This window comes from Pygoscelis adeliae, unplaced genomic scaffold, assembly GCF_000699105.1.
Source record: "Pygoscelis adeliae isolate BGI_AS28 unplaced genomic scaffold, ASM69910v1 Scaffold78, whole genome shotgun sequence".
Classification (NCBI taxonomy): domain Eukaryota; kingdom Metazoa; phylum Chordata; class Aves; order Sphenisciformes; family Spheniscidae; genus Pygoscelis; species Pygoscelis adeliae.
Window position 1 is genome coordinate 2,463,244 of NW_008825409.1, and position 12,433 is coordinate 2,475,676.

At 39.4% G+C, this 12,433-nt stretch overlaps 1 protein-coding gene across 1 annotated transcript in view; it reads left to right on the plus strand.

Annotated features, from left to right (window-relative positions):
* Positions 1–12,433, plus strand: part of GALNT1 (polypeptide N-acetylgalactosaminyltransferase 1) — a 66,885-nt gene that overhangs the window by 8,494 nt on the left and 45,958 nt on the right. The window contains exon 2 of the mRNA XM_009330444.1: positions 11,840–12,068. Coding sequence (XP_009328719.1) covers positions 11,930–12,068 — 139 coding nt within the window. The 5' untranslated portion in view covers positions 11,840–11,929. The remainder of the gene's footprint in view (positions 1–11,839; positions 12,069–12,433) is intronic.

Genomic DNA, 12,433 nt, shown 5'->3' on the forward strand with positions numbered 1-12,433 from the left:
AATTTTAACTTTAAAAGAAGTCCTGTCAGCTAGCCTGTTCTACTTAGAGCTCATCTTGCACCTGTCAGATGATTTAAAATAGTCTTTGGAATGTGTGACTTCTTGATTATTAGAAATTCTTGACTGCTTGCATACATTAGGTCTTAGTGAACATATGCCTTGTAAAGCCAAGTGATGCTGCTTTTGGCTAGGAGCCTTCATGCTGTGTTACATCATGTCACAAGCCTGAGTATCTAAAATATGTGGAGGTGTTTACAGGTTTTTGTTGCAGACAGTAAATAGTATACTAATAGCCTAATCTCTACTACTGTGACACTATCCCATTGTAATATAAATTTTGGGTAGTTCAGCTTTTTCTCTTAAAAGAGCCTTGGAACAGGCATTTAGCTCTGATAGGGAAGCTAAAATTACTTAGTTTAAAAAGAATGTTTCTTCTGAGTACTGGTGAACTTGCAAGGTCTGTAGCTCACATGACAAAATTGTTTTTCTTGAGGAAATGGAGGTCTTCACCTAGAACACCTGTGCTGATGTGACCTGGATTTTCTTCTTCCAGTCCTGTAGTGTAGGGATTGGAAGACCAGCTAGCGCAGCTCTTCAGGGATTTATTAAAGATTGGAGTCAGTTTATACCTCTGGGATGCTGATTGGCAGGAGCGTTGCTGTACTGAAAAAGCGAAGTGCTGGGTCACCAACTGTGAATCTTCCAAAACGAAAAACCAAAGAAAATCCCACTTCAGCCTTCTAGGCCTCTGTGAAGGGTAGCAGAAGGCTCGAATAGGTCTTACTGATCCATCTTCAGCCGTTAATTATTGTATGTCTGGGATTTATGAGCTTGGTGCATTGCTAGCATTGACATTAAAATCCTCTCTTGCTGCTGTTAATAACAAAAGCTTTTCACTCATGAATTGCTCATTGTCTTCATGCAGCCTGTGATACTCTGATGAAAATACTGTCTGTATTCTCTAGCTGGCTGTTACTCTAAGTGAAGCACACTCAGTAGCCCTCCCGGAGTGTGTATGTGAAGTAGCTATGGCTTTAAAGAGGAATGTTTGCTCTCTGTCATCATCTGAGGTGTCAGTAGCCCAATTTAAGATTGCAGTTGTTCCAGGAAAAGAAATAACTGTCTATTGGCTTATAAATCTGCTTTCCTAAAAGAATTGCCTATTCTGTAGCTGTCAGGAGAGGCAATATCTGCTGTTCAATGTAAGAAGGAAAAGATTTGAATAATGGTGGTTTGAACTTACCTGCCAGTACTGTAATATGCAATAACTTAATGCCTATGCAAAAACTTACTGCTATTGGCTTCACTATGTATCTGTGTATTCATTTTGTTATGCATTGTAATTAGGTTGAACCAATGATGTACTCCTACTATTTAAAGCAGTACTGTAAAAAGATGTATAGGTTTTTTTAATAGGATTGGCAATATTAAGTAGTATAGACTGATTGTTCACTGGGCATAATAGAAGTCTATTTTAAATCTCAAAGCAGTTGAGAGAATGGAAATATCTGAAGGAACCCTGAATAAGTCTGTCTATTTTTAGATAATTCTCATTCAACCTGTAGAGCAGACAGAAAAATGAAATTGTTCCCTCAGTCATTTGAAACCTACTTTAAAGCCGTGGAATAGGAGTCTAGTGAATCTCAGTTGTTTATATGACAGCAATAGTCTTTGTACTTTTATTGTGTTCTTGGTTTCCAAATTTTAGCTATCCTCTTAAGCTCTTGTAATATTTACAGTGATATACTGATAGGGAATATTTTGTCTCCCTCCTGGATCAATTTGTTCTTTTTCTTGTATAGCAAAAATTGTTGTAAAAAAGAATGTAAATCCAAAATCTGTGGATTAAATTGGTTTTGGACTTTTATTATTTGATTAAAATATTGTTCATCTGGTCCTTTGAAACCTTTCCCATTGCAGTTTCTTCCTGCAAGCAAGGTAAGGCTTTCTTAGTCAGTCTAAAAAGTATTGGCTACAGCTGGGGGAAAAAAATAACTTAAGAAAGCCTTTCAAAGACTTTCATTTGAGGAGTTCCGTAAATAATCTTTTATTTTATTCTCAAAACCAATCTATTGGGAGAATTTGGCATTAGGAGAATCCATGAGTGTGGATATTTGTTTTTGTTTTGGTGGGTTTTTTTCCTTCATCTAAAAGACGAACTTAAAAACAAAAAAAACAAAACAAAAAAACCCCACCCCAAACACTGAGCTGTTATGGAGGAGTTTTATGACAAAGGCCTGGCATCTGCGTTTGCTTCTGGAAGCAATTAATTTAGGCCTCTTCATTTGTGTTCATTACTTTTCTATGAATTCAAGGCTGGAAGAATGGGGGTAGAAAGGACCACTTGGATCACTGTGTCCAGTCCCCTGCAGTGGTCTCTCATAAACCCACAGGGCTCTGCTTTGAAACATCTTCTTTGCCGAATACATAGCTCTCCCTCTGCCCTTCCCTTGTGAAACACTGGTGCATCATATGATGGTTTCTGGTTTTATATCTAAGGAGAATACTTAAATGATGCATCCAAAATCTCATTGGCCTTTTATCCATGACTGGGTGACAGCGGCAGCTCACAGTGTCACCCTTATGAGCCTTTGCTTTATTGAAACTCTTCAGCTGATAGCAAAGTTACATACTCCAATGCATACTATTGAATGTATTTTATTAAATGTCGTCTCGATTCTGTTATTCCAGTCCACAAAAGCATCTTTCTTTCCACCTTATCACTTGTTCCTTTTTAATAGCAATAGGTCTTAAGATTGCCCATCTAGATCTAGCACCAAGGTTACTAAAGAAAATAGTTGCTAGATTATTGAAGGTGCATTCTCGTCAGCCTACTAAGTTTTTTTTATAAGCCTTTACAGTCTTCCTTGTAATCATCTTATTTATCCACATTATTTTTTTTATTAATCCTGATCTTCCTCACCTTAAATAACAATTCTCCTTGTGGGAGTTGTATTTAAGATGTTTTGCACTAGCTGACAGCAGTAACTTTGAAGTCATTTCATTCAAATTTCATTCAATCTATGTTCTAATTTTATCAAAATTGTATTGCTTTTTATTCAACTTCTGATCTACTTATATCCCTGATCATTCACTCAGTCTGTTCTAGAAACATTTGCAGTGTTTGTATAATATATTAATTATACATTAATGTATACTATGTTAATGCACTATTAATATACTTTATTATATTAAACTAACCATATATGTCTGGACAACTTGCTGTCCTTCCGAATAGCCTTGCATTTATGCCTGTTTCAGGTAGTATGTGTAGTAAATTACCAGATGTTTCTGCTATCACACTCTGAAGTTTCACATGGCAGTTCTTTCTGGGCCCTACAGAAGGGATTATACAGGCCATCCTGGTTTTACCAAAGTAGGTAACCTCTGCTAGTTTTATTTCATCTTGGGTTTGATAATTTCCATGTCCTTGTCCCTATTGCAATTAATTTTTACATATTTCATCTTTATTAAATTGGAGGCAAACTATATTTCTAGTATAATTAATATTTTGGCCATAGTAGGTAGTTATTAATCTGCAAATAATTGTTTTTATTTGAATAGTGCTGATTAGGAAGAGAATCGGGAAAGACTGTGTAGTAGTGGGAGCTGCTTGAAAGTGTTGACCAAATGCTCGATTTCTTGGAAAATTTTGAGGAGATTTAATCAAGATAATACATGCTGCTTACAACTCATCTGAGAAACCGTTAAGGACTAATTTGCAAAACGATAAACTGTTTTCAGAAGTTAAATGATTGTAGTTAAGATGTTTCTGAAAAGCATAGGTACAAAATAGCACTGTCTTTTAATTTTCTTGCAGTAACTGAAAGAGGAGCTTGGTTTTGAAAGTGTTTCTACTCAGTTTAGAAATGTCATTTCCTTACTATGTATCTGTAGAAGTAATTAGAACTAATCATAAAAGTTTAAAGGTTAAGTAAAGACTACTTAGATAAGAAGGTCCCTTCCAACCCAAACTGTTCTATGATTTGAAATTGGGAGAATCAGAGGTTCAAGTGCACAGTGACTTAGTTCCATACAGTTATAAACAGTTTGACAAAATTGTGGATGGAGTACATGCCTGTTGTTCCATTTTTGGCATTGCTTTTCTATGTGATGAGCCAGATTTTCATCTCGCAAGAGCCTCTACTTTTATAAGCATATTTATGCATTCTAATTTATCTGTAGGAAAGCCTTTATGAACCAATAACTTCTGCCTTTGTGTATGAAGTTCATCCGTGGTTTTCAAGTGTAGTCAGCTACTCCTGTGTTTCTGTTTTATTCTTCCTTCATTCCAAGGCCCACCAGTTTTAGAAACATAATTCATAGTTTTTTCAAATGGTCAGCTTAAAAAATTGACTTATAAATTGAAAATTCACTTCTGATGAATTAAGTGTAGTCTTCCTCCATAGAGCAAGAAGAATAGAAATTGATTTTACTGACCTACATGTCTCAGATTTTTCTGAAGAGTAAGTTTGCTTTTAATGAATTGTTCTCATACTGCTCAGACTAGTATAGTCTGTTTTCTCTCATCACTTCTTCAGAACTTACTGTTGCTGAATTGTACTGAACAGATGATTTTTGAATACTAAAACCTTTCAAAATCCATCAAACAAGTGTAGCCCAATGAAGAGTAGTTCTCTTGTGTTAACTACTGAGCAGAAGAGAGTACTGGCATCCTTGAGCTCATGCATATTTTTTTGCCTGATGAAATTTACCAGATGCGTTTATGTTTCTGTGAAGAAGACACAGAATACACCTGTTTTCCACAGGTGATGGGTTGACCTTCTGATGTCAATGGTTTTTTACAACTGCTTTTATAACATTGAAGTTAGGTAACACTTTGTTTATCCTCAAACTGACCTATTTACTGATGAGCTGATGGTAATGAGCTGTCTGCAAACAAACACTAAAAACAATTTAACAGAGCATGGGCCAGTAAAAAGAAAAAAAATACACCAACACAGTAGCAAAAGTAGTTCTGAAACCTGAGTCTAGTGTTGGCATCACTTCTGTTTCCAAATATAGACATACTCAACTGGATTAGGCCTCATTAATAGTTTAGCTATATGGGGTTTTAGACAGTGCTCATATTGACAGTTTGCATTTGCTTAATTTTTTAGAAGTTTGCTCAAAAACCCATACATATGCCTAATATGTTACCTTAAAGTATGCCAGTCTTTTCTCTCTCGTTACTAAAGAGACTGAGAAGCTGAAAATTCAATTTTGTGTAGGTCATCAATCTTTCCTTAGATGCTGTTCAGTTAATCACTTTCTATTTGGTTTAAATTGATATTAATAGCTTAGAAATAGCAAATGTTGTCAGGATTTTGATGAGCCCTTACTTTGTGCCAACTTCTGTTTATTCGTATCTGAAAGTTTGGAAAACAAACTTTATATCAGCTTTGTCTGTTTAGGTGCCACATCCAGTGTAGAATCCTGATTTAGTTGAATAACGGCAATGAAGTCCTTTGTCCAAGTCTGTTACAAAGTCGTACTGAAGACTGATCACTAGCATAAACAAAGATGAAGTTGGTCCAAAGATAAAAATGACTTGAATAGTGAATACTGAAAAGAGTAAGCATTCTTTCCCATGCCAACTGTGTTGGTAAAAGAGGTGGTAAAGTGAAACAATGCACTTTACATGAGCAGTAATTTTAAAGATGATCTTTTTCTATAGTGTCAAGTGTATCATGGATTTTGTTGGGGGGAGGATGGTGGAAATCACTTGACCTTCAGAAGTAACAAGACTTGAATATACCCATTTTTCCTCCTTTCACTTTATTCTTGATAAGTTACAGCCTCTGTTTCTACTCTTTCCAAGGTGTTTTTAGTACTCCTTTTACTTCCATGGTGTAAAGGTTTTGTTATCTATTATCCAGTATTTTGAAGGGAGGAAAAATACCTGGTTTTGCAAAAATCTTCAGTTTTATTACATTACTCAGTAGCAAAGGCAATTATTAAACCTATGCATTTTGGGATTAGTGCTGTGGTTAGCAGACTTGTTTATAGGTGCAGCTGGCTTTCTTTGCCCTAAGGACACACTGCTGATGCGTGTTAAAGTTGCTATAAGGCTCCAAAGGTTTCTTTCTGCAGAGCAGCTTCCTAGACTGTTGACACCCAGCCTATATGGATAATAAGGTTATTCCATGCTGGGTACAGGACTTTGTACTTGCATTTATTGAATGTCTTGAGGTTTTCAACCTGCCTGTTTTTCTAGCCCTTGGATGTCCCTTGGATTGGCCACCTAGGGCCGTTCCAAGGTACTGTTTCAGGGTATTGTCTGCGTGCTCCACCCCCAGTTGGGTGTCAGCAGCAACCTTGCTGAGCGTGCATTTGGTCCCATCCCCCAGGTTCTCAGTAAAGACACTAACCAGTATCAGCTCCAGTTTTGACCTCTGAAGGGCACCACTGGTGAATGTCTGTCAGCTGGACTTTGTACTGCTGGTCACAACCCATAGAGCCTGGTGGTCCAGCTAGCAGTCCACCCACCTTGTTAGCCCATTTCTTCAGGTGATGTCTCATTCAGTTCTGAGAAAGTACACTGGAAGACTGTCACAGTCCCTGTTAAAGTCAAGGTAAACAACATTCACTGCTCTTCACAGTCTTCACTGCTCACCAAACCAGTCCTCTCCTTAAAGCAAGCTGCCAGGTTGGTCAAGTCTGATATGCCCTTGGTGAATCTGTGCTGTCTATTCCCAGTTGCCCTTTTGGGTTTTTTTTTTTTGTGTGTGTATGTAGGTTCCAGGAAGATTTGATCCATAATCTTCACAGGGACTGAAGTGAGACTGACTAGCAGATGGTTCTCCAGATTCTCTTTTTCCTTCTTGATGATAGCTTTTTTCCTAATCCTGAGGCAACTCTCTGGATCACCATGACCTTTCAGAGATGATAGAGAATGACCCTGCAATAAGATCAGTCTGCTCCTTCAGCACCCTCAGATGCTTCCCATCTGGTGCCATGGAGGTGCACATGTCCAAGGGGCTTAAGAGATCCCTGACTCAATTTGTCTGCATGTGAAGTTTCACTCCCACAGACTCTGCCACTAGACTCTGATCTGGGGCACCCAATAACAAAGGAGGCAAAAAAGGCGCCGAGTATTTTAGCCTTTTCCACACCTGCTGAGGTCTGCTGCCCCACTGAGGAGTGGATCTGTGTTATTCTCAGCCTTTCTTTTGCCGGTATCCTTACAGGTGCCTTTCTTGTTGCTGCTTTTGTTTCTTCCAAACTTGAACTCCAGGGTTCCCTGAGTACTTCCCCTGTCGTGGTTTAACCTCAGCCGGCAACTAAGCACCACACAGCCGCTCACTCACTCCCCCCCAGTGGGATGGGGGAGAGAATCGGAAGGGTAAAAGTGAGAAACCTCGTGGGTTGAGATAAAGACAGTTTAATAGGTAAAGCAAAAGCCGCGCACGCAAGCAAAGCAAACCAAGGGATTCATTCACTCCTTCCCATGGGCAGGCGGGTGTTCAGCCATCTCCAGGAAAGCAGGGATCCATCACGCGTAACAGTGACTTGGGAAGACAAACACCATCACTCCAAATGTCCCCCCCTTCCTTCTTCTTCCCCCAGCTTTATATACTGAGCATGACGTCACATGGTATGGAATGTCCCTTTGGCCAGTTGGGGTCAGCTGTCCTGGCTGTGCCCCCTCGCAGCTTCTTGTGCACCTCCAGCCTTCTCAGTCGGTAGAGCATGGAAAGCTGGAAAGTCCTTGACTAGTGTAAACACTACCTAGCAACAACTAAAACATCGGTGTGTTATCAACATTGTTCTCACCCTAAATCCAAAACACAGCACTGTACCAGCTACTAGGAAGGAAATTAACTCTATCCCTGCCAAAACCAGGACACTCCCCACAGGCTCAGGAGACGTTTCTGTATTCCTCCAAAGTAGCTCTGCTTCTGCCTTCTGTGTATTTCACAGAAGTAGTGCAAGAGCCTCTCCATAATGCTGCTTGCCTCACTTTGTCACACAGATCCTGACCAGCAGCCCTCATTCCTCAAAGCGGGTCCTGTCATCTTAAAAGCCTGCCTTTGACACCAGCCACGCAGCCAGGTGTTGATAGGCTGCATGCACTCCTGCCTGAATCTTGCCCTCTCACTGGAGCAATTGAGGAGAGCAGTATCTGGGTCCCATGCCTGCTACACTCTACCACCCACCCTGAGCTCTGCAGTCACTGCTCATATGCTCAGGTTCACACCTGGCAGTATCACTGATTCATACATGAATGAATAGCCAAGGGGTGGTTGTCTAAGAGCTGAACTCAGGCAGACTCATCGGTCTTTCAACAGCATCCCAGGCAGTATAACTGTTCTGGAAATGCACATCTGCAGGCTTTCCTTCTGTTGCCACAGGTCACTAATTTCTTGGATTTGTCCCTCACTCAGCCCCCATCTTGGGAGTCTCCATCGACTCATCCTTTGAGTGCAATGCCTGGCTGTCTCTTCTTCCTTGCATCATGGGGCTCAGACCTGCGGTGCTGCAAGGTCTCTGTGAAGACCTGTCTACTTACTGTTTGTCCTTGCTCATGGTGTACCGGTCTGCCCGCTTTGTCCTGTAGCTCCTTCCACTGAAGAAGCAGCACCTCTGGCAGAGCACCCCTCCCATGGGTCGAGGCCACCACCACTGCTCCAGCACCAGAGAGAGGTACCTAGCATTTCTTGCAGCCCAAGCCCTGGCTGGTGGAATCCTCTTCCAGAGGTCTGTCTGGGTCAAGGCTCTGGTGTGCTAAGAGCAATTGCTTCAGCAGTTTCTGGGAGCCTCTGCTGTGCTGCCTGAATTCTCCTGGTAAGCAGACAGTGGAAGTGCTGTCATACACTGTATTTTTACCACTGGTTTTGATTTATGAGATGGTAAACTGCCCAAGGGAGAGTGAGAGCCTTTTTCTAAAGGTACAGGGAAGGGCCTTATTGGTGGTACCTGCTGTGTGTTGAACTTTGCATTGCTGTCTCTTGATCACTTCCCTGAACCCTCAAAGGATTCAAAGGGTTCCCTGAACTCTCAAGAGGAATTAAAAAGCATTAGAAGCAGATATAGTGCCAGCCTATGCATTTTAAAACACTTAATATAGCTGGTATTTTTATGGACAGAAGGTCTAGATAACAGTTCTCCTCCTGGTGTCTCGCTAATTTGAGGACCCCTAAGCATTGTGCCCCTATGTGTTTTACACTTTCTTTTATAGCCTAATATCTCACGAGCCTGAACTTTGAGAAGTATGAGATTAGAAGAATTTATTTAGTTTTCTTTTAAAACATGTTATTTTGAATTGGCATTTGTTTTCTTTAAGTACAAGCAGGGTGGTGGTATGACTTGATTCTTTGCCAGATCATTTCTATGGCATCCTGAATTAGAGCAAAAGAAGAAACCAATTGTATGGAGAGTTTAAGTACAGTTGTACCGTGTCAGACAGATTTCATCTGTATACAGTATTTGTTTCTGCCAGTGGTTGGTAGCGTGTATCTAGGGAAGAGAACAGGGGAAATTGTAATGATACTTCCTCGCTGTACTCTCCTAGCGTGCAGTGACTTGAGGGTCACAGTCAGGGTCTGCCTGAAGTAGGGGTGAGGACTTGGTATTTAACAGCTGATGAACAGACTTGCAGCACTGGCAGTGTACTGTGGCAGGCAGTTCCCCTGCATAACTACACATTGTGGGGAATACCTTCCTTCTGGTTTTGAACTTCTTGCTGCTAAATTTACTTGATTTCTGCCAATATAAGAAATAGGAGTAACAGGCCACAGTTGTTCTCTATTTACCATCTCCATGGAGCTTTTGATTTTATAGACCTGCCACTTGATTACAGCTTTTCCAGCCAGGAATAATGCTACTGTCTTCACTTACATCTTATAATGAAGCTATTCCTTGTTGTCTTCATCCTTTTGCCCTTCTCACTTGTCCTTTCTAATCCTTCTATATCCTTTTTGAAATGACAAGACTGGATGTTCATACAGCACTCAAGATGAGAAAGCAGGTACTGTGTAATGGCATAGTGATGGTTTGGTTTCTCTTCTTCTCTTAGTAGTCTGTAGCAAATTATTTTTCTTTCGCTGCTGCTGATCACCAAGCTGATGGTTTTATAGATCTTTATAGTGCAACTCCAGGATCCAAAGTTCAGGCCCATCCTTGTGTCTATTTATAAAAACAAAGCAAAAAAACCCAACCAAAAAACCCGAAGAAACAACCCCTAGGATTTTTTTCTTAACATACCTCACTTAATGTTTCATTGTGGTAATTTCATGTGCTATTTTATCATCAAGTTGTTAATTACAGATACTTTTGCAGTTCTTCATTTTATATAGTCATCCCTGTATACCAAAACTATATAGATGCAAACTGAGATTATCCCAAACAAAACTCTTTCTTGGCATTTGATGCGCACCTATGCAGGAAGCAGAGGGATGTATACCCTTCTAGTCCTGTACCAGTGGAAGGTTACTGGCTCCTCTGTTGCTCTGCCATCCAAACCGATGCCACTTAGGTGTACAGGGATGCATGGAGACATGAATGTCTCTGCTGCCAATAAGAAGAAATAAGCTGTATTTAGAAGAGGGATGTCATAGTATTTTCCCTCAAGAAGCGGGGAGAGGCAGCGGGGAAGGCAGGAATCAAATTATGACAGTGAAATACTAAAGGAAGGGTAGACTTAATGATAGAGTTTTTTGTGAGGTTTTTGCATAATCATGCCTTACAATTAAAATTCTCCTTTTCAATAAATTCTTCAGTTTAGGCTGAAAGCACATAAGAGAAACTGTATGCATGTCAATTTTAAAATTCTAGTGTGTTTTTGAAGAGTCTTATTTCCTGTTTATTTTATAAGTTAAGAATATCTGCAAGTCTGGTTTTAACTAGTAAGCTATTCCCACTGGGAAATACTTTGAGAGTATTTTGTGTTGAAACACGTCAGCACTGGTGGGGAACCTGTTGGTAAAAAAAAAAAAAAAAAAAAAAAAAAATATTTTGGTGTAAGTGAAGAAACCCAAAGCTGTTCTTGATTCTGTTCTACCCAATTGTCAGTCATAGAAATAAGCAGTCCTTGTAACAAAATTTGTTTGTAATTTGAGTAGGACAAAAGAGAATTTCAAAGATTGGCATTCTAAAATTTTAATGTATACATGTTGAAAAACATATAAAAGTTTGCTCTATAATCAAGCATTAAATTATTAAAGTCACTTTAAGCATCAAAATTATCAGTTGATACCTTTAGCTTTGAATATAATCACAGTGGCTTGTAGGTACTTTCTTCACTTCGCCTACTGTTTAACTTTACCAAAAGGGATGTTTATTTTTGGTTTGCTGAAAGCAAAGCATTTGTCTTTGTGACGAAGGTGTAATGTGCCGTTAGATTTTATTGAAAATACAGGCATTTGTAGACTAGCATTCCTAGTGATGGGCACAGAAAGTCAGTGTGTACTGCATGGGAGGAGCATGAGGAATATTAGCCATGGACTTCACACAGCACAGATTGATACCCTGCTTCCTGAGATGTTCCTGGTTCCATTTAGCTTATTCTGATTTCCAGAGGATCCAGAGAATTCCTTTTAATTTCATTAGATGTACCTACCCTCTTCTCCAGTGGCTCAGCAGAGCACTCTGTTTTGGTCAATTGTTTTAACGTTTCAGGTGATGAATGTTAACATAGTGAAAGACTGGAGTAATGCTGCTTTGATTGACCTTGTTCCCTTAATCTCATTGGAGTGCATAGGACATTCATTTTGATACATACAGCATTTGGTAACTAAATTGTTACCATTAAAATGTAGTTAAAATTTCTGCTTTTAGCTGCTGTCCTCTTGTAACTTTTTGTGACTTTTTTCTTTTTCTTTTTTTTTTTTTCCCCCAGATACAGAACGTGGTCTCTCAAGTTGGATTAAAGCAACCTGTTGATATTTTTATTTATACTTTTTTATTTTTGTATTTGACTTAAAGTGCCATGAAAAAATTTGCATATTGCAAGGTGGTCCTTGCCACCTCTTTGGTTTGGGTCCTTCTGGATATGTTTCTGTTGCTGTACTTCAGTGAATGCAACAAATGTGATGAGAAAAAAGAACGAGGCCTGCCTGCTGGAGATGGTAAGTTTTCTGCCTGAGTAATCTTTAAATTATGCTCATTTAAAACTGCACTGCTTTTAAACATTTGTCTCCCCCCCCCCAACAATATAGTATTGCATCAGTATTTAGGTGTTGCAGAATATTCAGTGTTTCTTTGAATGACTAGGAAATAAGCACGTTGCCTGAGATGTATGTTGCAGACTTAAATGCTTACTTAAGATGTAGAATTTTAAGCACTAATGTATGTGGAAAAATAATAAAACTATGCAACAAGCAGTTTGGGAATGTAAGCTATGTTAATATAGTCTAAAGCATGTTCTAAATTTCCACCAGTGAGGAAGCAAAGGCACTGTTAACTTCACTAGACTTGATGGTAAACCAAACCA